The sequence below is a fragment of the Pongo pygmaeus genome, chromosome 8 (genome assembly GCF_028885625.2).
Source record: "Pongo pygmaeus isolate AG05252 chromosome 8, NHGRI_mPonPyg2-v2.0_pri, whole genome shotgun sequence".
Classification (NCBI taxonomy): domain Eukaryota; kingdom Metazoa; phylum Chordata; class Mammalia; order Primates; family Hominidae; genus Pongo; species Pongo pygmaeus.
This window is the reverse complement of record NC_072381.2, coordinates 121,966,530-121,993,972: the sequence shown is the minus strand read 5'-3', so window position 1 is coordinate 121,993,972 and position 27,443 is coordinate 121,966,530. Positions and strand designations below refer to the sequence as shown.

Here is a 27,443-nt window from a genome sequence, read left to right as displayed (position 1 = left end):
ACTGACAGAGAATCAGAGGGTTCGGCTGTCTCCCACTTGGTGCCACCACCCAAGGGGTGGGTGTCCCTGGCCGCCGTCTTTATCACCCTCGTCATCACCGCGGTTTACCGAGCACTCGCCTTGCACCCTGTCCTGTGACGCCCCTCCTAAGGTCGCTCCTTTGATCCTCGCCACGACCCTGCTTTGGAGGGACAATCGAAGCCCACTCGCATTCAAGTCTTAAGTTCAATGATAGCTTGACGTGGCCACGCAGGTTAGAAACAGAAGTCGGTGGCCGGGTGCGGTGGCTCACGCCTGTAATCCCAGCACTTTGGGAGGCCGAGGCGGACGGATCACGAGGTCAGGAGATCGAGACCATCCTGGCTAACGCGGTGAAACCCCGTCTCTACTAAAAATACAAAAAAACTTAGCCGGGAGTGGTGGCGGGCGCCTGTAGTCCCAGCTACTCGGGAGGCTGAGGCAGGAGAATGGCGTGAACCCGGGAGGCGGAGCTTGGAGTGAGCCGAGATGGCACCACTGCACTCCAGCCTGGGCGACAGAGTGAGACTCCGTCTCAAAAAAAAAAAAAAGAAAAAAAAAGAAACAGAAGTCGGCACCAGGACTGCCGGGGTGGGATGCGGGGCTTGGTGAACCACGGAGAGACTCCCTTGGGGGAGTGGTGACTTGGGCCACCGCGGGGCAGAAACGCCTCCTGAACGAACGCCCGCTCCTCCCAGGTCTCTGTGGGTTGGGCCCATGGGGACGCCAGACTGGCTGGGGGGTGGGGGAGAGGGCGTTCCTCGGGGCCCCAGCCGATTGGCTGATGGAAAAGCCCGTTTCAGCAGGGCCCGCCCTGGGCCCCGCCTCCGCCCCACGCTGAGCTTAGGTGGCCGCGAGGCCGCCTTGACCCAGGGGAGCGGGACGGAAGCCCGGGAGCGCCCTGCACCTGTGCCCGCCTCTGCGCACATCCCCAAGAGCCAGGGCCAACGAGGGGTCCCCTCACCCTCAAATCTACCTCCTCAGAGAGGCTCGTCCTCCCGGTCCTGCCGCGATCCCTCGGGGTGGTCTCGGTGAGTCAGGGAGGGTCCGTGAAAGAGGGGTCCGGGGCCCGGCCCTCAGACCTGACGGGGACAGCGGGTCACTCAGTGAGTTTGAACAGCTACCTGCTCCTCTGGGCCTCAGTTTCCTCTCTGTGAAGTGAGGGACGGGGCTAAAGGCTGGTATCCCCGAGCTGAGGCTCCGGAGTTCAGTCCATCGCCACCAGCTCAGGCGCGGAGAAGACAGTCGACCCAGGCACAGGAGCCAGGGAAACTGTGTGACCCAAAGTTAATGGGGAGAAACCCAGGTATGGGGACGTGCTCGGGACATTTGCAAACGTTCCATTCCCAAATGTATCCCCGGGAGGCGGCCGCGGCAGGAGATAGACTCAAAGCATACAGATGCACCAGTGGATTTTATTGGTGTAAACGCAGCAGCCACGTCGCCCCGGGAGCTTAGCAGGGCGTGAGGGTGAGCAGCGTGTCTTCCCGCACTGTGTCTTCGCTACAGAAGTTGTACCTGGGGAGAAAAGGAAGCTTTGTAAGAGTTTGGGTCACCTTAGCAAAAGCCGGGTGCTTTTTTGTTTTGTTTTGTTTTGTTTTGTTTTTTCTTAAGGGGTTAAGCCCAGGTCACAGTTGATGAGTGATTCAGGAGGCACGAGGGGGCACTAGGGCTGGAGCTGCAACCAGAGCCTGCAGTGCTTGCTGCCTGGAGGCTCTAGGACAAGGTCTGCTATGGTTCTGGAGTATCACACAGGACGGTGGCCTCCGAAGGCAGGGACTCTCATTCCCTTGTCCCCACAGTCGCCTGGCGGCCTCCATAGGCCCAGCAGCCTGGCTTACAGAGGGATACTGTCCTCCAGTCACTCTCGGAAGGGGACAGCAGCCAACACGCCCTGAGCCCTTCTCATCTGCAGCCAATTTTGCTGCTTAATTCACTTATGCAAACGGCATCCTCACCACACATGTGTGAGGGGGGTCTGATGATTAGTTGTACATTACAGGAGAGGAAACTGAGGCACAGAGGGCTCTCCATTAATCAGCAGAATAACAAAGATGCAAAAACAGGTGCATCTGATGCCAGAGGCTGTATTTTCCATGGTAGGATCACACATCAAGCCTTCCTTGACCTTGTCTTCCAGCTCTGGAGTTGGGGGACCTGGCATTCCTCCCTGGAGTTCCTCATGACATTGCCCTTCCCACGTTTGAGTGCTTCGGGGCTGGTTATCTGAGGACTCTGAGGAAGGATTTAATAACTGGGAAGCTAAAGAAAATCAAGATTTTGGTCCAAGCTTTTCTCAGAATCCCTTCATATTTTTTAATAACCTTATTGGGATATTAATTCCTACTAAAGAACCAGCCCACTAGGATTTCCTCCAATGACACAGTATCAAAAGAGAAAGTCAAGGTCTGGTGTGGTGGCTCATGCCTGTAATCCCCACACTTTTGGGAGGGCGAGGCAGGTGGATCACTTGAGGCCGGGAGTTTGAGACCAGCCTGGCCAACAGTCTCTACTAAAAATACGAAAATTAGCCGGGCATGGTGGTGCATGCCTGTAATCCCAGCTACTTGGGAGGCTGAGGCACAAGAATCTCTTGAACCCAGGAGGTGGAGGTTGCAGTGAGCTGAGATCGTGCCACTGTACTCTAGCCTGGACAACAGAGTGAGATTCCATCTCAGTCATTCTCCCAAGACTGTTGAGAATTCCATGATGAGAATGCAACATCCCATGACGGTAAATGTAAAAAGTCTTATAATTAACAAAAAAAATGCAGATGTAAGCAGTTATTTTTGTGGTTGTTCAAGAACCACGGACTTCTCTCAGGCCTCACCACCTGTGAGCTCGGAAGCTTTGCCCCATTTCCTCACTTGTGTTCCTTGGCCCCTTCCCACCTTCTCTTCTGTGTTTCATTTTTTCTTCCAAGAAGCCCTAACTTGGCATCGGAGGCCTCCGATCATATTCCCTGCACTTGGGCCCTGTCGCCCCTTATGCACCTGGACCTGTTGCCCTGCCCATGTGCCCTTCCTCCCTGCTACTCCCTGCCTCATCCTGAGAGCTGGCCTTCCTCCCATCACAGGCTCCCCAGGGCCCTCTGCTTTCCTCCTTGGCCACTGTCTTTCTGAGCCTCTCCTGGGAGTTCTTTATTTGGTCTTTTGACCTTCCGTGTGAACCATAAGTCTGATTTTTCTCAACAGCTAAACTGTAAGCTCCTTGAGTGTAGCCTCTGTGTTTGCATCCCTTACTATTTGCCAGTCCGTACAATAGGTACTTAATAAAGTCATTTGCAAGGATACATTTACCAAAGATACTTAATAAAGAAAGAGAGGAGGACAGGGAGAAATAAAGAGGGGGAGGGCTGCCTTTCTCTTTGGATGCTGTGTCATTGGAGGGAATCCTAGTCAGCAGGTTCCTTAGTAGGAATTGAAACCCCAATGAGGTTACTAAAAAATATGAGGGGATTCTGAGAAGAGCTTGGACCAAAATCTTGATTTTCTTTAGCTTCTTTATTATTATTATTATTATTATTATTAAATGTTACTGGCCATTTTCATAACAGGAAAATGTTTGAGTAATTCAACTAATTCAATGTTTTTACTCCCCAAACTAGTTTGAGAGATTTGAAGCTGTTTTGATTTTCCTCTGTTTAAAAAACCTGATGTCTTATATCCAGCTGCTCTTAAGAAAGAGTCTTTCTGGAGCAGACAGCAAGGGGAGCTGCACTCAGCCACTGGAATGCAGGTGACAGCTGATGGGCACAGGGCCTCAGGTGCAGCCTTAAGTACGTTCTGTTCCATTTGCAGAAAGTTCAGAAAGCCTCAGCCTTTCCTCAGAAAACCTGGAAGATGCAATGCCCTGGCTGATTTGGCCTCGTATGTCTTACCTGTGAGCAAGTCATCTCCTGGGAGCACCTCTCATTTTTAAGATTCCAATGATGCCACCACCTGACATGTTTTTAACCACACAGTCCCAGGATCCAGGCCATGGGATGCTTGCTAATGGGGCCTTGGGGAGCTGAATTTTAGAGGCTGAGTATCCTCTGATGGGGTCAGGGAGGAAAGGATTTGGTTGCACCTCCAGCCTGCACAGGGCTCCCGACCAGCCTGGCCCAGCCTCCTCTGTACTATGCTCTAGCTTATAAGGCCTCCTGGTTCCACCGATCACTTGGCAGGGCCAGCCTCCTTGTTCTTCTTGCCTTGTGGGGATAGGGATAACCTCACTGGGTCATCCAGTTCAAGGAGACCCAGATGTGGAGTCAGCCCCCATTCTACTCTGCCACCCCACCCTCCCCACCTGGGGGAGTGACAATCTCTGGGACCTGAACTCAGTGACTCCACCTAACCCCAAACTTCAAGACCATCGGTGGCTGAGAGCCCAGTATCTCCTTCCCACAAAGCCACATGTTCTACTGGCCAGACTTGGGGTCTGAGGTTTGAGAGACAGTCGCTCTGCCCTCTCAGATCACCACTCCAACTTTCCTCCAGCTGTCCCTTTTTCCTACCCACGGCGCTGTGCTTATTCAGGCCTAAAGCCAGGGAGACCACAGGTCAGGATCTCACAAGTATTGCAATCCTAGTGCTTTCTTGTCCTATGTAAAATTTTTGATCTTTTCCTAAAACCAATTTATTTTCCGTTTTATTATCCTGAAATGTGATTGGTCTTCTCCTCTTTCAAGTCTAGCTATTCACTAGCCCATACTTATAAACTTGTACCCTTCAGAAAGGATTTCTTGTTCTCTTTCTTATATTTTCTTATTTTACCTTGAAAGTGCAGCCTTATCTTCTGTATTCCCACAGGCAGTGCTGAGAACACCCAATAAGGTGCACCCAACAGAAACGTTTTATGCTCTTTGTCAGTTGCTTGTTTGGGGAGAAGGGGCCACAGATGGGTAAATTTTCTTGGCTTTTCTTGCTTAACTACACATAACTTTTTGGGGTGGGTTTTCATTATAACATGAATCTCTGCAAACATTTTTAGGCACCAGCCAGCAAAGATACATACACTGTCTTCTCTTCTCCCTTTTGCACAGTGATCTTAGCAGCACCCACTTTGGGGAGGGTTGGATTTATCACATTGTTATTCCAAAGAAACTTGACTTTCTCAATTGTTCCAACATCCAGCTTTGCATCAAACTCATAGGAATGGGTTGAGCCTGGTTTGAGAATCCCCCTTGAAATAGAGAAACATAAACATCCCTGTTCATGGAAATGAGTTCTAATTACCATACAATGCCATGCTGCTGTTTTCTATTCTAGATTAACAGGATTATTTTTCTGAATTAATTTCCAAATAAAGGATGGAGAAATGGAAAAGCCAGCTATATGCTAGCACCTCAAACTATGGTTTTTAAAACTCAAATTAATTTTTCCTTAAAGCTTTCTAATAGAAAATAAAATAGAATTCCTGCATATCATTTTATATGTTTTGGAAGAATTATTTGTACAGTAACAAATTAGCCACATAGTATGGCACAATTAGCCATGTGTTATTGTACTAATCAGAAAACAGGATATCTGAAGTAATATTAGATTTATGTTTAAAAAAACATCTATTAAGAGAGAAAGAGGCCAGGCATGGTGGCTCACACCTGTAATCCCAGCACTTTGAGAGGCCAAAGTGGGTGGATCACTTGAGGCCAGAAGTTCAAGACCAGCCTGGCCAACATGGCAACCCCCCCCCATCTCTACTAAAAATATAACAATCAGCCATGTGTGGTGGCACATGCCTCTAATCTCAGCTACTTGGGAGGCTGAGGCACGAGAATTTCTTGAACCCGGGAGGCAGAGGTTGCAGTGAGCCAAGATCGTGCCACTGCACTCCAGCCTGGGTGACAGAGCAAGACTCTTTCTCAAAAAAAAAAAAAAAAAAAAAAGAGAGAGAGAGAGAAAGGACAAAATGCCTAGGTTTATAACAGAAAAAAATTATTAGCAGAAGTCTGCAATTAACTTCAGTACATAAAGTAATATAGTCCTGCGTTGCTTAACAGTGGAGATATGTTCTGAGAAATGTGTCCTTAGGTGATTTAATCCTCGTGTGGGCATCATAGCATGTACTCACACAAACGTAGATGGCATAGCCTACTACATACCTAGGCTGTATGGTACAGCCTATTGCTCCTAGGTTACAAACCTGTACTACACAAACGTAGATGGCATAGCCTACTACATACCTAGGCTGTATGGTACAGCCTATTGCTCCTAGGTTACAAACCTGTACTACATGTTACTGTATTGAGTTCTGTAGACGATTGGAACACAATGGTAAGTATTTGTGTATCTAAACACCCAAACATAGAAAAAGTACAGTTATTACAAGCTTATAGAGCAATTGTTGTGTATGTGGTCCATCAACTAAAATGTTGTTACATGTTGCATGACTATAATTAAAAACCATTGACATATAAAGAGATGGTAAGTGTTCAAATTAAGTGTGTGGTTTGAAGCCTGTGTATATCATCAAATGAGACGTAGTGTTAAAATAGGAAATTACCTGAAGATACTGTACTGGTGAATGTTTCCCTTATTTCCAAACAAAGCAACTTTGATCTGACCAGTGGCTGTTCTTCCAGACAGTGTGATAGAAACTCCATATCTCCAGCCTGCACAGGAGATGGAAGAGTTCAATTTATTCACATACAAAATAGGTAGCCTATATCCCAGACTTGTCTCCTTCTCTTACTCTGAGGTATCAAAGCATAATAAATTCTTTTTTAAAAAATTATTATTATTATTTTTTGAGATGGGGTCTCACTCTGTCACCCAGGCTGGAGTGCAGTGGTGCAATCTTGGCTCACTGCCACCTCTGCCTCCCAGGTTGAAGTAATTCTCCTGCCTCAGCCTCCCTAGTAGCTGGGACTACAGGCACGCACCATCATGCCTGGCTAATTTTTGTATTTTTAGTAGAGACAGAGTTTCGCCATGTTGGTCAGGCTGGTCTCCAATTCCTGACCTCAAGTGATCCACCCGTGTCAGCCTCCCAAAGTGCTGGGAATACAGGTGTGAGCCACCACGCCCAGCCAAAGTATAAGAAATTCTATTTGTTAATCTACAAATCAAACAAGGCCTTAAGGAGAAGTATGTATTTAGCAGCATCCCCCTCTAGAACTGCATTGCCCAGTGAGGAGGTCACCAGCCACATGTGGCTGCTTACATTTAAATCCAAATTAAATACAATTAAAAATTTAGTTTCTCAAACTCATTAGCTGTGTTGCAAATGTTAAATTGCCACATGAGGCTAATGGCTACACAGAATATGCCCCTCATTGCAGAAAGTTCTGTTGGCCAGCTCTGCCCCAGAATGGCAGTATAGTGAGGTAAGGTGAAGAGAGAGGGAATGGGGGCTTGTCTCCACATTTGGGAAGGTAGCTCGGGAGTGCAGCCTGGCAAGCACCTCGAGGGCGGGGACTGTGGTTCCTCTCTGCTCCCCAGGGCCCTGGGCAGTCTCTAGCACAGAGTAGATGCACGAGCAGTTGTCACTTAGGCTCCTACCTGAAGTGCTATCCCAGGGCCTGCATGCACACACAAACAAATACAAATACATATACACAAACATATGCATGTGCATGCACACACACAAATACATACACACAAACATACGCATGTGCACACACAAAATACATATACACATGCATGTGTGTGCACATACACAAATACATATACACAAACATACGCATGTGCACACACAAATACATCTACACAAACATGCATGTGTATATGCACACACACACAAACCTACACACATATAACCACACACATATACATAAATACCCACATACAAATACACACATGTACACATGCACACACATACACATAAACATACAGACACACATATACATGCATATATAAACACATGCATACACACAAAGGTACATACACACATAAACACACGCATGCATACACCCACACATGTGCACAGATGTACATTAATATACACACACATGATTCTTGCCTAACTCCTATTCATCTTTCGTATCTTCAGAGACCTTGACCCTGACCCTCCTTCTGGTCAGGGCCGGGTTCTCTGTCCCATAATGTCATGGCAACAACCACCAAGCCCAACACCCTTGTAGTTGCTTGCCCAGGTTCTGTCTTTGGCTGGATTATTAATTTCATGAGAGGAGTGTCTTGTTCGTCCCTGCATCCTCAGTGTCTAGCATAGTCTGTGCTAGCCCATAAATAAATGTTGATTGAGGAATGAATACATGGTTTTTGAGTGTTTAATTTGTTGTTGAAATATTGGCAAGTATTTAATGCATCACAACATCAGTGGAAGGATTGATTAATCAATGTCTTCTTACAAAAAAACATACAGAGTGGGCCAGGCACGGTGGCTCACGCCTGTAATCCCAGCACTTTGGGAGGCCGAGGAGGGCGGATCACAAGGTCAGGAGCTCAAGACCATCCTGGCTAACACGGTGAAACCCCGTCTCTACTAAAAATATAAAAAAAAATTAGCCGGGCATGGTGGTGGGTGCCTGTAGTCCCAGCTACTCGGGAGGCAGAGGCAGGAGAATGGCGTGAACCCAGGAGGCAGAGCTTGTAGTGAGCTGAGATCACGCCACTGCACTCCAGCCTGGGCAACAGAGCGAGACTCCATCTCAAAAAAAAAAAAAAAAATACAGAGTGATATATATGGTGATAGAAATTTTCTGTATCTTGATTTGGAGGTGGTTACACAACAATTCATTTGTCCAAACTCATAGAAGTGTGTGCTAAAAAGCGTGCATTTTGCCAAATATAAATTATACCTCAATAAATATGACTTTAAAAACTATGTAAGATGTGTTATATATTTATATGAATGTATAACCTCTGTCTTTACTGGGTCACCTCCTATGGAACTGTCATGGGGCAGGTTGGTACAAAGTGGCCCAAACATGCCCAGTCTCTACCCTGTGTCTTAGTCCATTCAGTAGGTTTTGGAGAGAAATCATCCTTCCCCCTGATTCCTGCCTGCACTCCACCAGCGAGGCAGCCCCTGGGCATCAGGGATGCACAGACAGAGGGGAAAGCAGAGAATGGAGTTGGGCTTCTTAAGGGACACAGCCCAGCAAAGAGCTGGTACCAATTACATCTTTGCTGAATGAAGAGAACAGGTGTGTCTGATGCGGCCTTAAAAAGGAAAGAAACAATGAACTGTGGAGTGGTAAAAATTCAGGGTAGCAAGGATGTGCAAACTGGCCGCATCCCATTAATTATACTAGTTGCTTGCTCTCATTTCGTGCTACAGAAATAGAACGGAAGAAATGCACACTCTTTCTAAATCCTCAGTTGACTTGTAACTGTGATAGTTTGGGTGAATGTGTCCATTTCTAAGATAATTAAAATGTACCCACAAATATTTCAGGTTGAAAGCAAGCCCCTCATTTGTAACAGAAACTATATACTTTCTTTACATGGGCAGGTAGTCAAAGTGCAACTTACGGGCGAAATTGCTAGCCTCTCCTGTGTTCAGGAAGAATTTCTGCTGCTCTTCACTTGTCCTGCCAGCAAATTTATCAGCATAGTGACCCATCTGTGGGCAACCTTGATCTGGACATGGGAAGCACTTGTCCTAATCAGAAGAGATAGATGGGACTGTAAGGAGAATTTGTGTTTGTATGATTGATACATCTGAGGGAGCAGACACTCAATTTTCCTACAGCCAAAGTGTTCTCCTTTGTGACAACAAAGGGGTTGGAGCAGGTGATCTCTAAATTACCTTCACCTGGATCAGGGTTCCCAACTTTTAGGCATAACACATTAGAATTATTTGAGGAGCTTTAAAAAATACTGATGCCCAGGACCCAGGTTAGATCAATTATACCTTCCGTTGAGTGGAGGTGGTGAATGATAAGCAGCCAACACTCTGGGACAAAAACCCTGGATTGCAGTGCTTACCAATTTCAGTGGTGTAAATACTCTGACTGTGGCCAGTTTCAGGCTACCAACATGATGTCTCTGAATGTGGAGTTGGGAAGGGATACTCACGCTGGCTCTCGTGAGCCAGAATAGGCAGGCTCTAGCCTGTCATTCTTCCATCTCTCCCCTTGTTGCCAGCCTGGCATATAGGACTCCAGCATCCACCTTGCTTTCTCTCCAGTGTGAATTATTCTCTATACATTCTTCTACTCTCACTCTGCCCTTGCCAGAAATGTGCATTCCTGTGTTTTCTAAACTGTATCATTTTTAAGCCAGATTCAGAGGTCGCCTCCTGCAGGAAGCCTCTATATCATTGAATTGACTGCTCTTTCTGATTTCCCAGTTTTCCTCTGCCACATGACTCATCTCATCTTTTAGCCACCTCCCGCCAAATTTTAGCTACCTCCTGCCAAAAGTTGTTTACTTTTTTTTCTCTTCCACTCCACAGGACCATGAACTCTAAGGGACAATGCAAAATGTGTAGTGAGAAGACATTGCAAATCCCAAACGCAGCAGGACAGCAGTCCCACAGAGGGGTGATGCCCGTTGCTCGAGGCAGGACAAAAGCTTACAGACTCAAAGGACTTGTAGGAAGTGCAGGCGTATGCAGCAAACCCATCGGGGTCGAGGATGCTTTCCAAGTAATACTTGTAACTTCTTAGGTGATTGCAAGCCACAAAGTCCCGGGTTCCTGGGAAAACAAATAAGGAAGTCTGAACAGGTGGTTGGGGGGCTGGAACAGCTTCTCTGCCTCTCTCTCCAAATGGGATGGTTCCAAAGCACGACCGTATTTTCAGAAACTTAAGATAAATCCAAAATTCAGCCACAATAATGACAGTTAACATATAGAGGGTGCTTTCTGTGTACCAGGCAACGTTCTGATCACTTTACAAGCCTTGTCCATGTAATCCTCAGTCTTCCTAGGAGGTGGGTACCATATCATCCCTATTTATGCATTATCATCTCATCCCTATTTTACAGAAAGAACTACAGAGTATAGCCTCAGATTTACAGTTTAGCTAATAGGTGGGAAAGCTGGTAATTAAACCCATACCCATCTGGTCTTGAGCCCATCCCTCTAACCTTTGTGCCATCTCATGTCCCAGGCACCATGCTGGAGGTCCTCAAAGACATGACCAGATGTGACATGACCAAGCCAATGCAAGGGCATTTCCATGCGGCAGTTATACAAATAAAAACAAGGGCTGGATAACTTTAGGTGGCTTTGTATGAGCATCACTCTTATAGCGTCTTGATTTTCCTTGCAACCTTTCTTGGCTCCCTGCAACTCCTGCCAAGTGACAAATGTTACAGTATACCTTCTAGACCTGGCCTGAGCTTGCTGGGCCATTACTGATGAAGAGTTTTGACTGCCCTATGCACGCAAACCCTCATGAGGCTGTGAAAGACAAACTGCATATGTCCTCATTCTTTATTTTTTATTTTATTTTATTTTTGAGATGGAGTTTCGCTCTTGTTGCCCAGGCTGTGGTGCAATGGCATGGTATCGGCTCACTGCAACCTTTGCCTCCTGTGTTCAAGTGATTCTCCTGACTCAGCCTCTCGAGTAGCTGGGAGAGCAGGCACGCACCACCACGCCTGGCTAATTTTTGTATTTTTAGTAGAGACAGGGTTTTACCATGTTGGCCAAGCTGGTCTTAAACTCCTGACCTCAAGTGATCTGCCCGCCTCGGCCTCCCAAAGTGCTGGGATTATAGGCGTGAGCCATCACGTCTAGCCTGTCCCCATTCTTAATATTTGCTTTGATGGCATCCATATATGCCAAGCCATTTTGATGAAATTCAATAAAAATCTTTACTCACTACATTTGGTTAGACTACTAAGGGTTTTTTCCTGTGTGGTGCCACAAGACAAGTCTGGATGAAAACTTCTCCAGTCCATTGTCCTTTTGGCCTCATTAGATACAGAGTCAGAGCTGTGTCTGCAGGATGCCCCTTCTTCCCAAGTGCACTAGATCAACAATAAAGAATAACCACGTCCAGTAGCAGTCTCCCATCTCACCTTTCTTAACTGTGATTTGCTCCTCATTCCTACTCAACATGGGTGAGCAATGGTCTCATTGTGCAAATAGGCTTGCTGTGAAAATCATTGGGAATATTCTCATTCTAGGTACTGAAAGGGAGCTGATTACATCATTTTGAAACTTATCACTGACTCCCAAGAGAGAATTTGTAGCAAAAGTCTCTTGTTACAAAAGTTACAGTCAGGATGTTTGCTGTTATGGTATTTCCTTTCTCTATAGGTAACTACCAATTGATTGTTGGAGTCACAGCTTTAAGTGACAGTTTTATGATTCTCTGTTGCTTGTACACGCCAGGACATCCACAGCAATGTTTTAAGGAAGCACAAAAGCAGTAAAGCTGAGATATAACAAATCCTATGTAGCTACATTTTTTTTCTGAAATAATCCTCAGAAGAGGGAATTGTATATTTTTAAAGACATTTTTATTCTTAAGATTTGCTACAGAAAGGTATTGGTCACTCCAGGAAAGCACCCACCCTGCTCCCCTCGCCCCACCATGACTTTACCTGCCCAGATGCCATCTAGATCCACAATCTGAGACAGGGCATTCTTCTTGCATCCCGGCATGCTCTCTCCTCCATTGGGGAAGAAGTCAAGATGACCCATCTGTTGGTTCGTTCCAAAACCCGAAATGTTTAGAACAACAATGAGCTTTTTGTCATGCAGGACTTTCATGGTTAAAACACAGTTGTGCATGCTCACAGCCGGCGCATTTTAGGTCTCACCCAAGAATGGGATCAGGGGAGCTGCATCCGTGTGAATCACATCAACAAAGTCAGCATCAGAGGGATCCAGTCGCACCTCTTCAGGAGTACCTTCAAAACTTGCTTCTACAGGATCCAACCCTAAAAGAGATGATCAGCACTGCAGAAAAATAGACCTGACTGTAGATGTCAGCAGCACCAAGGTGTACAGCTGCCCAGGCTATGCACTGCCCAACTCAAGGGGTACCATGCCCTGGAGTTATGCAGTGCCATGGCCTTGGGTGCTAAATATGAGGACATAGAGTCTGAATGTGGCTCATTGCAAAAGGGTTCCCAGTGGCGTGGATGGAGGAGGACAAATGAATAAATAAATTCAGATTTTGTTTAAGCAAGGATTTTTTCCACACCAGAGTCTCCCATTTACTTGTGTATCTTTCTTCTTCAACATCCTTTCTCTCCCCAAGCTTGTAGAAAGAAAGGGGTGAAGCAATGTGGTATCATAGTTAAGAACACAGGTTCTGGGTCTAGGTTGCCTGGCTCCAAATTCCTACTCAGCTGCTTTTGGGGCAAGATGCATGACCTTGAGCATGTCACTCTACCTTTTTGTGCTTCAGGTTCTTCATTTTACAAAGTGGGATGATAATGGCATCTATTTGATATGGTTGTTACAGATTAAATGAGTTAATATGTAGCACTTAGCACAATGTCTGGTGTAGTCATCGATGTGTAAGTAAGTTATTAAAAATTATTATTTTTGACAAATTTCCTTCTTAGCAGGGATCTTGGATTTGTTAATAGTTTTTGAAGGCTTTGTTTGAAGGCTTTGTTAGAGCAGCTGATAAAATAGAAACGTGAATGTAGTTGCCAGCTGAAAATAAAAGAGATTTCTTGTAAAGAGTTGCAAAACCAGGTCTGGATCTCGGTTCTCCCACTGACGAGTTGTGTGGCTTTGGGCAAGTTATTTGCATCCCTGAGCCTTTTTCTTCAGTTCTAAGAATTATATGAGAAAATATAAAGCATTTTGTTCAGTATTTGGGATAAGCAGGCACTTAATCTATGCTTACTATAATAATTATAATAGCATTATTATTAATATCACCATCATATTATGTAACTATATCTTGTTGCTGTTATAATTCAAATGCTTTGACTGGGTTAAAAGAATGCTTTTGGCCATAATGGCGACTGGGTTTCTTCTACTAGTAGAAGCAGTGGGAAACAATTTTTAGGTTCTATTCTGCCCTTGATTTCAAAGAGAAGGGAGAAAGAATTGGCAATATAGACCCTCCTTGATTATGTTTTGCTCATGTTCATACTAGTCTCACTCTGCATTTTCCTGGGTGCCCAGTCCTGTTGAGAGACCACCACCACCAGAAAACCAGGACTTAGAAAGGAGGGGCTAGGACAGAGGTGGAAGAAGCAAAGAGGAACAAAATCATCCTTCGCTTGCCATGAAGGTGGCACATGAGCTTCTTGGGGGCTCCCTAAAATGTTCTGTGCAGGCTCCAAGCAGCTCTATCACAGCCAAGGGGGGCAGTCTCCTTCAGGGGAGCTCTCAACTGGGCTGCATTCTTGAGACCTCATTCTGGGGTTTCTGGAGACAAAACTGGGGCCCTGCCTCTGGGGCCTTACCTGTAATCCTGCTCAGGCCTGGAGTCTTGCTGCCTGCCTCTCCAGCCACGTGGGCTCCCAGGCTGTGGCCAATGAGGTGAACTTTGGAAGGGGGGTAGCTATACTCTGTCTGGAGAGGGAAGATTGTATTTTCAGGATATTTTTTGCTGTGGTTTTTCTAAAATGCCAGCCTAATTGATATTACTCCTCTGCTGAAAACCTTCCATGCCTCTCGTTGCCTTCAGGATCAAGCCCAAACTCATTTTGAAGGCCTCAGAGCTTTCCTAACTCATCATCTATTTTTCTAGACTCTTCAGCCAAACCCTTTGTTGAACTTTCAGACCCTCGAATACATCATAGCCTCTCACCTCTGGGCCTGGTTTGTTCTTCTCTTCCTGTTGTTGTCTGTCCCCCAAGCACTTGCCAGCGAACATCAACAGACTAGCCTTCAGCTCTCAATTTAGACGTCTCTTCCTTGGGAGACCTCCTTAATCCCTTTCCCCGCCCCATCAGTGTGGATTAGCTGCCTTCTATGTGTTCCTGTAAAGCTCCTACTCTCCCCATCAGAACCCACGAATAGATCACACTCTACTGGCATTGCAAGTCTTCACTGCAAGCTCCTTGATGATCTGGGACCTCATGTGTCTTCTTTACTTCCTCACATACTCCTGACATTGTGCTCCAAAAAAACTGGTGAACAAGCAAATCAAATAGAGCTATGAGGTATTTGCACATGTTGATCTCAGAGACATTCACCCAAAAGCCCTTCATTTATCGGTGTACCATACTTCTTGTACAAATACCATGGGTTTTGATTTCTGCAGGAGTGCAGAAGTTGATTCTTTTGTAGACCCTTTAACTATAAGACAGAAATGGCTGTAGTCATTACCTGGTATAGAAAATAGTCACAAAGGATTAGCAACTTAAAGAATTAAAGACTGAAGGAGTTAGCTATAATGAAACAGTGTAGGAAGAAATAAGTGAAATGATTGTGGCAGAAGGAATTCCCCAACATCAATAGCACCCACACCACCAGGCCAGTAGAGCTGGTACATGCCAATTGCACGTACTGTCCGTTGGCTCTCTGTGGCTCTCTCTGGCCATGCTGTGTTTCACCCCAAACAGAGCCCACCTGGTGTTGTGGGTGAATTCTGAAGCTAGATGGTCTGGATCAAAAGGCAACTCTTCTATTCATTTGCTTTATGACTTTGGGAGTAAACTAGTTAAACTTTCTGTTTAACTAGTTTATCTAGTTAAACAGTTTCTTTATCTGTAAATTGAAGATGATTTTAAAAAAACCACTAAGTGTTAGCGATTCTTATTTTTGCTTTCACTGGCGTGTCATTATGAAGGCAAATTTCAGAGTTTTAGAAGTAAGGTCTGGGTATCAATTCTTTCTCCTTCTTTAATCCATAACTCTTAGCTGCATCTCTACCAAACAGAGACCAGCAGGTACTGCTTCCCTCCTCACATAGCCCAGCCAGCTGACTCACCAAGAGGATGTCGAGCATCTGGGCCACCTGGGCGCCCACCACTCGCACGTTGTTGGCAGCCTGTGTGTAGGTGGTTTGGGAGCCCTTCTTCCAGTCCACACAGATGCAGTTCACCTCCTCCACCTCGAACAGGTTCTGGTGTTGGGGAGATAGCGGGGTTGGGGAGATAATGGGAGCAGGGAAACCTTATCCAACCAGGGCTCAGAAATGGCCACTTCTCTCTTTTCCTAGCTAGGGCATGAGATAAACTAGACTCTGTTAGGGAATCCTGTTGGTAATTAGGAGTTATCCTTCAGGGTGAATGCTATGAGAAAGGCAAAATGATTCCCCCTCCAGCTTGCAGATTAATTGGAAGCTGGCCACTCTCTGGTTTCCTTCAACCAAATTCAGTAAGGTTGGTTAGTAAGGGAAAAACAATTGCATCATGAAAAGAGTCCTATTTTGAAAAGGAAAAGTCTTAGGTGCAATCTCCGGTGGCCAGTGTCTAAATGACCTTGCAGATTTGACTGTGAGGGGTCCTTTCAGGCTCTTGGTGATGCCCCAGGCTGCTGGGCATTTACTGAGCTGGAAAGTGAGAGAGAAGCTTCACTATTTTTATAGTCACGATGACACAGTACTTCAAGGAGTAGACACATGTAGATATTTGAAAAATAGAACTGTACTGATTTAAAAGAGATTGAAGAATTCTGGAAGGAAAATGTCTTCCTGGATGTCGAAGGAGCTGATATATCTTTAGGAGTTCTGCCAGGCAGTACATATTACCAGCTTGAATTTAAAATGGTACTATAAATTTAAAATGCACTTGGAATCATTCCACATATAGTATACTAATATGTGTGATCACATGCACAGAGATAGTGGGAGTTTTCTCCTCAGGACTTCTCTTTTCTTTTCTTTTTCTTTTCTTTTTTTTTTTTTTAAGACAGAGTCTCGCTCTGTCACCCAGGCTGGAGTGCAGTGGCACCATCTCAGCTCACTGCAACCTCCACCTCCTAGCCTCCTAGTTTAAGCGATTCTCCTGCCTCAGCCTCCAGAGTAGCTGGGACTACAGGTGCCTGCAACCACACCTGGCTAATTTTTGTATTTTTAGTAGAGGCAGTGTTTCATCATGTTGGCTAGTCTGGTCTCGAACTCCTGACCTCAGGTGATCCACCCGCCTCAGCCTTTCAAAGTGCTGGGATTACAGGCATGAGCCACTGCGCCTGGCCAGGACTTTCATTTTCAAGCAATCCTGAGGAAACTTTCACAAGCCTGGAGAATTTGGAGTATAAACTGTATCAATAAGATGCTTATTAATGATAGGACAGGAAAGGTGCCGAGAGTGAAATGCCTGTTAAACCAAGGGCAAGTGCAGAATGACTTTAATTTTCTGGGTTTGTAATTTTTCGTTTTGACATTACTTGTTGGTGTTATTAATGTATGTGTGGAAGGCAGGCTCCTGGAGTAAATTCTTAGGTGACAGAAAAATCGATTGAACCAGTCTCCACATAAAGAGAAAGGATGATGGTATATTGTGGTATATTCCACGCACGTGTGTGTGTGTGCGTGTATGTACAAGTTGCACATATGTCCGTGTATGTATGTGTGTGTGCACATGTGTGTATTCTTCTGTTGCTCTCCTTCTGACCTATATTACATGTAGGTGACACTTTCTATTCTGTCATTGTAGTAGCTTAATCTTAGTTTTCTTTTTTTTCTTTTTTTTTTTTGAGATGGAATCTCACTCTGTTGCCCAGGCTGGAGTTTAGCGGCACAATATTGACTCACTGCAAACTTTGCCTCCTGGGTTCAAGCAATTTTCCTGCCTCAGCCTCCCGAGTAGCTGGGCCTACAAGAGCCTGCCACCACACCAGGCTGATTTTTGTATTATTAGTAGAGATAGGGTTTCACCATGTTTGCCAGGCTGGTCTCGAACTCCGACCTCAGGTGATCCACCCACCTTGGCCTCCCAAAGTTCTGGGATCATTTAAATGGTCACAGCAACACATGTTAGCCTCTCAGGGATATGGGAAAAATTTGAACAAAAAAACCCCTATAGTCCCTTGCTTATAGGATACAAAGTACCCTCACTACAAATGGAAGCAGAAAACATCAGGCCTTGGTTTAACCAGAAATTAGATAGTAGGAGTACTTTTCTAATAGCAAATGTGGTTGCTTCAGGGTGCAGATGTAGTGCAGAAACATGGAAAGGCATTTTAATTTTTGTGAAGAGAAGCATTTTAATTGCATAAAGTTACCTAATATGTAAAGATTTCTTGAGTTCATAAAGTGAGGCAGAGATGTTAGCAGAAGTGTTGGCCTCAGCTGGCCACAGGGATCAGAGCCGACTCCTACCTTGCACATATCTGTTACCCAGCTCTCATCTCCTTTGTCTATGAAGCCGTGGATGATGAACCGGGTCTTTCTGTCCGTTTGAAAATTTGATGCCTCAATTGTTCATGGATCAGAGAGGAGGAGAATCTGTGACAGACGCAGAAGTGCTGCATGTTTTCGCAGCCCAGCCACACAGGCCTATCTTTTTCCTTCCTCATCTCCGCCTGCCCCAATGCCTCTACTTTTCAAAGCTTAGCAAAAAGCCACCTCTTCCATGAAGCCCACCCTGATCCCCCTTTTCTTGCCCCATCTCTCCAGGTGAGTAATCACTGCTTCCACTAGGCCTGGATTGTGGTTTGAGATTTTACCTTCCCTGTGTTTCTTGTTAGACAGTAAGCTGTTTGCCCCGGACCAGAATCACACAGTAGCTAGAGGTTCTGGCAAATGTGAACCATTCATTCATTCAAGCCAACATTACTAAAGACCTGCTCTGTCTAGGTCTATCCAGGTCTGGAGGGCAGCTTGAGGGATGGGGTGGGGCATGGTGGAGGAAGAGGGCACAGAGATAAGGTATTCGTGGTCTGCAGGGTGGGCATATCCCTGTGCCCAGTTACAGTGACATTTAAATGACAGAGGTCTCACTTGAAAGTTGTTTGGGTTTTCATTGGTATACAGCAGGAAGCGGGTGACAATCTTCTCAGGGCTCCAGGGGAGAATTTTCAGGGGCCTGATTTCTGTCCCGCCCCAGGGCTCACTGTCAGAAAAGCACCCAAGGTCCTCATAGCAAACTTCTTTTCCTACAGAGAAAGGTTGAATCTGCTCAAGGATTTGCTTTCGAGGTGTGCTCTGGGGTGTCACTGCTGTTCAGGCCTGGTCACTCTTCTGTTCAGGGACAATCTGAAGACATCGATGAACCTACTGCAACCCCTCCCACTCTCTTCTTGACCCCAGTGCCCACCTACTGGCCTGGTATCAGTCCCATTGAATCCCACAGGGACACCACTGGTGCCTTTGTTTAGAACTACCATCAAAACTGGAAAGTTCTAAGTCCCATTCCTAGTAATTCTGATACATTTATTTGACCAATGTGATCATGGGCATTAATAAGTCAATATGTTAACTCAGGCAGATGTTTCATGCTTTACCTAGAAATGTCTGGCCTTGGGCACCCCGAGCATGAAGGTAGGCCACTGGGGGCATCCCCAGAAACAGGTCCCCTTTAAACTGCCCAGCCTACTCTTCCAGGCAGAGAGTGTCAGCCCACCTCTTCTCTCTGGTACCCTGGAGCTGCTGGGAGCCCTGCCACAGTTGAAGCTTTCTCTGGCCAGGGCTGAGAGCTTAAGTTCAAGCCCTTCCTACGGGGCAGGAGTGGTGTTTCTTACCTTTGGCTGCTCCCAACAGGAAAAGTGTGATTGTCCAGAAGATCAGCATGTACAATAAATTTAAACATAACTCAGTCTCACCGGGCATTGCCAGAGCAGTGAGCACTGATGCCCTGGACTTCAGTACTGTTTGCCTCACCTGTACGTCATAGCAGGGGGAAAGGAGTTGCAAAGGTGGCTTACCCTGTCTAATGTTCCAGATGTTCCCTCCCACCGGATCGAGTATCCAGGCCTTTCTAAAAATATATATTCCAGCCTTATCATTTGGACGCTACTTCAAGAAAACAGCAGGTGATGATAGCCCATGCTGTGCACGCTTAATACTTTAATCTGCCCAAATACACAAAACAAGATTAATAATAGCTGTCAAGTCTTCCCGCAAGTCTGGAAATATGACAGAATGCTTGGTTAAAGCAGGGAGTGAAGTCACCAACCTTGTACCTACGTAACTATACATGTACTTGTGAGCTGAATGGGCCCCCACTTTTCAATTTTCTATTTCATCACCAAATAGTTTACAAGTCTCAATAGGGACACAGCAGCAAACCCTAATAATAGAGGATAGTATTTCTCATTTAGAATAGATGAAAATACCTGCAAATTGTTGAAAGTAAAGAGAAATCTCTGATTAAGAAAACTTCTTCTCTCTCTCTCTCGCTCTCAATTTTCCTCTCTCTCTTTCGAAGACTAGGAATACTGGGCATCTGAGCTTTGGAGAAAAATTCAACAGCCCCCACAGTAGCTTCTGACCACAATCCTCCCATTAACTGCCTATTCCAGTTATCTATTGCTATGCAATGAACCAATCCAAAAGACAACACTTTAAAACAATAACAATGATTGCATTATGCCACTGTAATCTCAATAGTTGGGTTCAGGAGCCCCCAGAGGCCCATGTCATGTCTGTTGAGTTTCCCCAGGTCCTCTGAGGGTTGCACACCTGCAGATAATTCTTGGCCCCTGTAAGGCCATCATGATATAACCAGAGACCTCTGCATCTGTGAGCAGCCCAGCCAGTTCACACAACAAGGCAGATAAGCCTTCACAAGGCAAACACCATGAGTGCCTCCCCTTGCCAAGTTAAATATGCCTCAGTGTCAAAGTTCTCAATCTTAAATAACCAGAACACAAAGGTGCAGACCTAAGGGCCTTCCTCTTAAGAAAATGGAAAGGACTCCTGGAATCATAAAGAATAGTTGCCAACTGTTACAAAGGCTTACCAAGTACAGTCAGAATTCCAAGCACCTTACGTGTATTACCTAATTAGTTTTAAAACAACCCCATAAGCCTCTCTTTATAAATGTGGGAACTGAGGCACAGAGAGATAAGTAAATTACCTAAAAAGTCACACGACTAACGAGTGATGAGGTAAGATTTGAATTCAGGCTGTACAGAGTTGTTGAATATTCAGTTGTGCTGAGCTAGTAATCAGCAAGCTTCAATGAATGTCAACCATGTAGAACAAGAGGGATACACAGAATGAGTCAAAATAGAAAATGTGAAAACCCTCTTGGCCCCTGACCTGTTTCCTCCCCACTTCCAGGCTTCCCCAGGATGGAGAAACAGGTTAAACTTGGTGATGGATTGGGAAGGTGGTCACAGTTCTTCATCCCTTCCTCCTGTACACACACCCTTTGCAATGTGATCTTGCAGCTCCTTCCATCAAGAATTGGAGTTTATTTCTCCACCTCTTGAATCTGATCTAGACATGGTATGACTTGATTTGGTCATTAAGTGTGGTAACAGCAACATCTTTGAACAACTCAAAGCCAGCTGGCCCCCAAGTATGTAAAGGACCCAGCCAAGATTAGTGGCACTGCCTACTCAACCCACTGTAACCACAGAGACATGAGTAAATCCAGCCAAGACCAGAAGAACCACCCAGCAAACTCAGATTTCTGAGCATGGATCAATGCTTACTGCTTTAAGCCACTGAATTGGGGATAGTTTGTTATGCAGCAGTAGCTAACCAATATAGGAAAACAAGCCAGGCCTGGGATTCAGAGACAGCAGCACCTGTTGCACTCACTGTTATTATTCTTCAGCACACAGCATCAGGTTCGAGCGTACCTTTTCCTAAGACAATGAGGAAACTCCCTGCATCAGTCAATATACACTGTGCTCCAATGCACTGGCTCCTGTTTAAATGCTCTAGGGAATTTATTTAGACTAAGCCTCTAGCAAGGCTGAGGTTCAAGCTGCTTCTCCCTCACAGGCTGTCAGACAATTTATTCATTCCACACCAGATGGAAAGATTTCTGGGTGAGGCTTTCAAACAACAATAACAACTGGAATTTCTTTTTTTCTTTTCTTTTTTTTTGAGATGGAGTCTTGCTCTGTCACCCAGGCTGGAGTGCAGTGGGGCGATCTCAGCTCACTGCAAGCTCCACCTCCCGGGTTTATGCCATTCTCCTGCCTCAGCCTCCCGAGTAGCTGGGACTACAGGTGCCCGCCACCACGCCCAGCTAATTTTTTGTATTTTTAGTAGAGACGGGGTTTCACTGTGTTAGCCAGGATGGTCTCGATCTCCTGACCTTGTGATCCGCTTGCCTCGGCCTCCTAAAGTGCTGGGATTACAGGTGTGAGCCACTGCGCCTGGCCAACAACTGGAATATTTTGAATGAACTTACATCCAGTTTCAGGATCACAAGTAAGGATTCATAGACATACAAATCTGTGGATCTCTTTTTGAAACCATGACTTCATTTCCACCAGACAGCTCTCAGGTCTTCAAGATGTATGAGTCATTGAAGGTCACAAAAGTAAAGAGTGAAGTCACCAGCTATTATCTGTTACACATACATGTGTAGATGGAGCCCAAATATCTGCTTTCCTTCAGGCAATCAGCTCTGTCCTTGTTTGCTCCTTCAATTTTAATTCTGGGGGAATGATAGAGTTGGGTTCAAGGTGGGTTTTCAGAGTCCCTTAATTTTAGAGAAATGTTTGTTTTGAGAAAGCTGGTTTTTAAATCTCTTCCAGAGCCTAGACTCAGACTGTATTACATTGAACTATGTTTCTAAATATCCCATGAACTGGCAGACTCTCCCTCTGTGTGTTGTAATGGAAGTAGGGTACAAGAACTTGCCTCATCATTAGTCAGCTATTGATTTCTTTTTCTTTTATTAGAGATACCTGTCTGTGGGAAGTGAACTCAGCTTCTGAGTTTCACCTAGAGTTCTCAAAGTCCTTGATGACCATTGGTAGATCTCACCGAGGCCAGACAAACCCTGGTGCCAGATGGAGTGCATTAGGTCCAAAAGTCTGCACTCCTCTGTAGGGGTCATTGGCATTTCCAGAACAACCCCCAGCCTTCAGAATCTGGGTGCTGTGAAGTTCTGCAAACTTGAATGACAATTAGATAAGGAAATAATCAGAACTTGCTCTCCATGCAAGTATCAAAATAGTTGATTTACACCCAAAACTTGGCTGAGGCCACTTTTGGGGGCCTCTGCTTGCCCATGAGGAAGTCTTCATCATCCAGCTGCTGTGGACCTTGGAGACCAGGAACTGGGTCTTTTTTTTTGCTCACTTGTGTGTCTCCAGTGCCTAGCGGAGTGCTTCACATATGGTAGGTGCTCAACACATGTTTGTGGAAGGCATGAATGCTTACTCAAGGACCATCCTAGTCTTGTCTCCTACAATTCTCCTCTCTGAATACTGCCCAGAAGCCATAACAAACTGTCTTCTCAATATTAAATGAGTTAAGCTTTTAAAAACTATGTAACTTTTCTGTACTTACCTTTAGTTGTTTCATAATGACCAAGATCCTATTTGAGAAAATGTTTTAGGTCTTTTGACATCTCTTACAAACTTCTGAAATTCTAAATTAAATGTTTTGATCTCAGAATAACTTTGGGGACATACCAGAGGGTCCCTGGAGCTTCTCAAAGGAAGAGAGATATTAAACCAATTAGGCTTATTAAATATGTTATGTTATATGGGAAACATTGTAAATAAGAAATTATATTTAACCTTCTTTGAGTTATATTTGTATAAATGTGTCGTTAATATGTGTTCCACAAACTAATAAATTTTAAAAATCTAATGTGTTAGCAGCTGTAATTTTGGTTATTATGTTAAAGTGTTATATGCCACAAAACAACCACATTTCCTTGTGAATTGTGTCACTATTATAATAAATTCTCAACTTTTAACGATGGCCATTTTAAGTTCTGTTACTTATGCACAGATCATTAAATAGTTAATTGTTTTCTTTCTTTTTTTTTTTTTTTTTGAGACAGAGTCTTGCTCTGTCGCCCAGGCTGGAGGGCAGTGGCAGATCTCAGTTCACTGCAGCCTCTGCCTCTCGGATTCAATCAGTTCCCCTGCCTCAGCCTCCTGAGTAGCTGAGACTACAAGTGCACACCACCATGCCCGGTTAGTTTTTGTATTTTTAGCAGAGACAGGGTTTCATCATGTTAGCCAGGCTGGTCTCGAACTCCTGGCCTCAAGTGATCTGCCTGCCTCAGCCTCCCAAAGTGAGCCACTGCGCCTGGCCAGTGAATTGTTTTCTGAAAGCTTTTTGCAAGCAACTGTTACCTTACCGAGCTTCAGCTTTATGAGATTCATGGAAAGTACTCTGACAAGTATAGGCTGATAACTCTAGGATTATCCCAATGGATTGGGTAAGAATTCGCAGAGCTCTAACAAACTGGTGTCTTGATTACAGGCATGAGCCACCACACCTGGCCCTCTCTATCCACTTTTTTAAGACCTAACACAAATACACTTTTCTTTCTTAGGGTGTTATTGTTTGGACGTGGCCTAATTTTAAATACTTGACCCTAGTGGATCCATTCATTGTTTCCATTAGTGGGAAAGTCATTCAAAAAATATTTATGTGCTCTTCTACTCCATGCCAGGCATGTAGGCAATAGGCAAACCCCTTAAGGAGTTTAGAAATGGGATATACAGAGAAATGAACCAGCAATTATGATATGGAGAGTCAAGGGTTGAGGTGGGAACATTTCTGGGTGCAGTAGGATTATTGCCGGGAAGCCCCTTATCAAGTCTTAGAGGGTATGGGTAATGGAGGTGAGGAAAGATTTCCTGGAAGAAGTGATGTCTACTCAGATGTTTAAGAATCAGTAGGAGTTGAACAGACAGGAAGATAAGGAAAAGAACATCACGGGAAGAGGAACCATTAATGGTAACATCCAGCCGCATCAGAGATCAAGGCCCTTTTGGGGGACAAGGCCAAAATATAGAGTTCCAGAAGGAGCATGGTGAGAGATGAGGGCTGGAGTCCAAGGTGACAACTAGAACATAAAGGACCTCACAAAGCTCATTAAGGAATGTGGATTTTTCCTGGGGACCATTGGGAGGATGATCAATTTGTGCTTTAAAAAGATCAAAGAGGCTGCAGAGAGAGGAGAGATCTGGTTTAATTTTGAGGTTGACATTGTCATGTCAACTTGGTTATAACTGGTAAAATTAAAAAAAACACTCATGTAATTTATTAGAAATAACCTACGTAGTTGCTTTCACAGGGATAGGGGGATGAGTTAGGAATTATCGATTCTATCCAGTCCTCATCTCCTTGTGTGGCATCTCTCCTGAGACGTCTGATGTGGAAGAGACGCAGAACTAAAGATGTGGGAAAAGTGGCAATGGTTGGTACTTTCCTCATGGACCTACCCAGAAGGGGTCATTTTGGACCTGGAAGTCTGCTTACATGATCAGAATGACATCAGTAATATTAATAATGAAAATGATGACAGTATCATGTAAACAGTATTCCCAAGTTCAAAAGGTAGCAAAATTCAACAGTCATGTATGGTTCTTGAGACCACATTGAAAAGTTTCATTGAGAATAATGGAAATTGATGACAAAAGACAAGAATGTATCGCTCCACCATTAATTTTATTAGCAGTAAGATTTAGTGATCACATGTCAGCAGCCTCCTAACGCAATGTAAGAGTGAACAGAACTTCCTCTCACATGATTTCTAGACTACAGAAGTTGAAAAATATAAAAATAAAGTTAAACCAAAGAAAGGGGAGAGGTAGTTTCCATATTTACTGTATTTGCAAGCTATAGTGGAAATAAAATGTGCACCCTCATAGCTAGCATTTGTTGAATGCTAATTATTACATTTTCGGCTTTAACCTAAGCATTCAATATATATCATCTCTTTAAGGCCTCCCACTAAGAATGTTGAGTATACCATTAATATTTACATTTACAAATGAAAAACCTGCCTTAGAGAATTGAAGTATTTTACCCAAAGTCATTCAGCTATTTAATGGTGAAACCAGGATTCAAATCCTCTCTCTTAGTCACTAAAATATATATCCTTGGTAATTTTGACTTCACTGGGCATTTTAATTACCTGAAATGTTACTTCTAAGTGGCATACATTAAAATTTTTTATTTCAATAAATTTATAGTGAATAGTCTTTTATAAAAATCCAAGCAACAGATATAAAATTTTCAAGATTAGATATAAGAATCTAACCTAGATATCTAGAAAATACCAAACAAGGTGAAGAAAAAAATCTTGGTAACTATAAGATTACACAGAAATATCCACATATCCATAATTACGTAGTTTAAAGGTCAACATTCAAGAAAAATTGCTCATGTTCATTAGCATCCTGTAGACATAGTTTAGATTTACATAGACTAATTTTTTTTGTTCAGAATTATTTCCAGAGCAAGTTTGAACATTTACCTGATATATACATATGTGATGGTAACTAAGGTAGACTTTAGACGTTTTCATTTACAAACCCATTTTTCTTAAGTCCTCAAATGCTTTATCTCTATTAAAATACTTATCTATGATCAAAAGTACAGGTATGCAAGTATAAATATTCATTCAATAAGTATTTTACCTTTTTACATTTTCTGAATTGGGCCACATGATCAGAAATCAGAACTTTTAGAGTCCTTGTATTTTTTTAATGATATTCATCTTTTGTCTATAGCACCCTGTTTAATACTACATGTGACTCAAATGTGCATTAAGGACATCCAGAGATTTTACTCATTTATGTCTACTTCCCATTGACAGGGATATACAAAAAACAAGTTTCATTTATAGAATAAATACCATAAATAATATTAGGTTGGTGCAAAAGTAATTGTGGTTTTGGCCCTAAAAGTAATGATGAAAACTGCAATTATTTTTGCACCAACCTAATGGAACAAACAGAATTAAACACAAAGGCTCAAAATTTGTATAATTAATTATATTCTGCATCAATAGCATTGCTAATGAGCCTAACCCTCATTGGCCAGGTGTCGTGGCCCCATTCGGTAATTCCCATGCAAAGTAAATGATTTTCATGTTTCTCTTTCACAGTTATAATGAGAAAGGGAAATGAATTGAACTTCAGAACTGGTGGAAGGAGCTCTACTTTGAGATTTTACTATGTAGAGTGAACCCCTGATGGACATGAGGAGTTGTTACCCAGAGATGATGAAGCAAGTATTTGGATTTGAAACTAATAATGAAGGCAATTACTTCAGCACATTCAAATATAACGTTTTCTGTATTTTTCGTTATCAGTTTATTATCATTGTGCTTCTTTTCAAGACACAAAAACAAAAAGCTAGTTTAATTTTGAGGTTGATATTGTCATGTCAACTTGGTCATAACTGGTAAAATTAAAACAAACACTCATGGAATTTATTAGAAATAACCTACCTAGTTGCTTGAATCAAAACAAACAGCACCAGTTTATTGACCCAACAAAGGTTATTGATGATGTCCAAAGCTAGATTTTTTTGCAGTTTTCTTTTTTTTTTCTCAAACGGAGTCTCACAGTGGCGGGATCTCGGCTCACTGCAAGCTCTGCCTCCAAGGTTCACGCCATTCTCCTGCCTCAGCCTCCCGAGTAGCTGGGACTACAGGCGCCCTCCACCGCGCCAGCTTATTTTTTGTATATTTAGTAGAGATGGGGTTTCACTGTGTTAGCCAGGATGGTCTCGATCTCCTGACCTCGTGATCCTCCCGCCTCGGCCTCCGAAAGTGCTG

At 44.1% G+C, this 27,443-nt stretch overlaps 1 protein-coding gene across 1 annotated transcript in view; it reads right to left on the bottom strand.

Annotated features, from left to right (window-relative positions):
• Window positions 1-1,450: 1,450 nt before the first annotated feature.
• PNLIPRP1 (pancreatic lipase related protein 1) overlaps window positions 1,451-27,443 on the bottom strand; it is a 31,486-nt gene continuing 5,493 nt past the window's right edge. Inside the window, 11 exon segments of the mRNA XM_054435898.1 lie at window positions 1,451-1,536; window positions 5,017-5,184; window positions 6,505-6,613; window positions 9,438-9,567; window positions 10,487-10,605; window positions 12,465-12,586; window positions 12,686-12,803; window positions 14,295-14,403; window positions 15,767-15,901; window positions 18,101-18,226; window positions 18,722-18,876. Of these exon segments, the coding sequence (XP_054291873.1) occupies window positions 1,473-1,536; window positions 5,017-5,184; window positions 6,505-6,613; window positions 9,438-9,567; window positions 10,487-10,605; window positions 12,465-12,586; window positions 12,686-12,803; window positions 14,295-14,403; window positions 15,767-15,901; window positions 18,101-18,226; window positions 18,722-18,876 (1,355 nt within the window). The 3' untranslated portion in view covers window positions 1,451-1,472.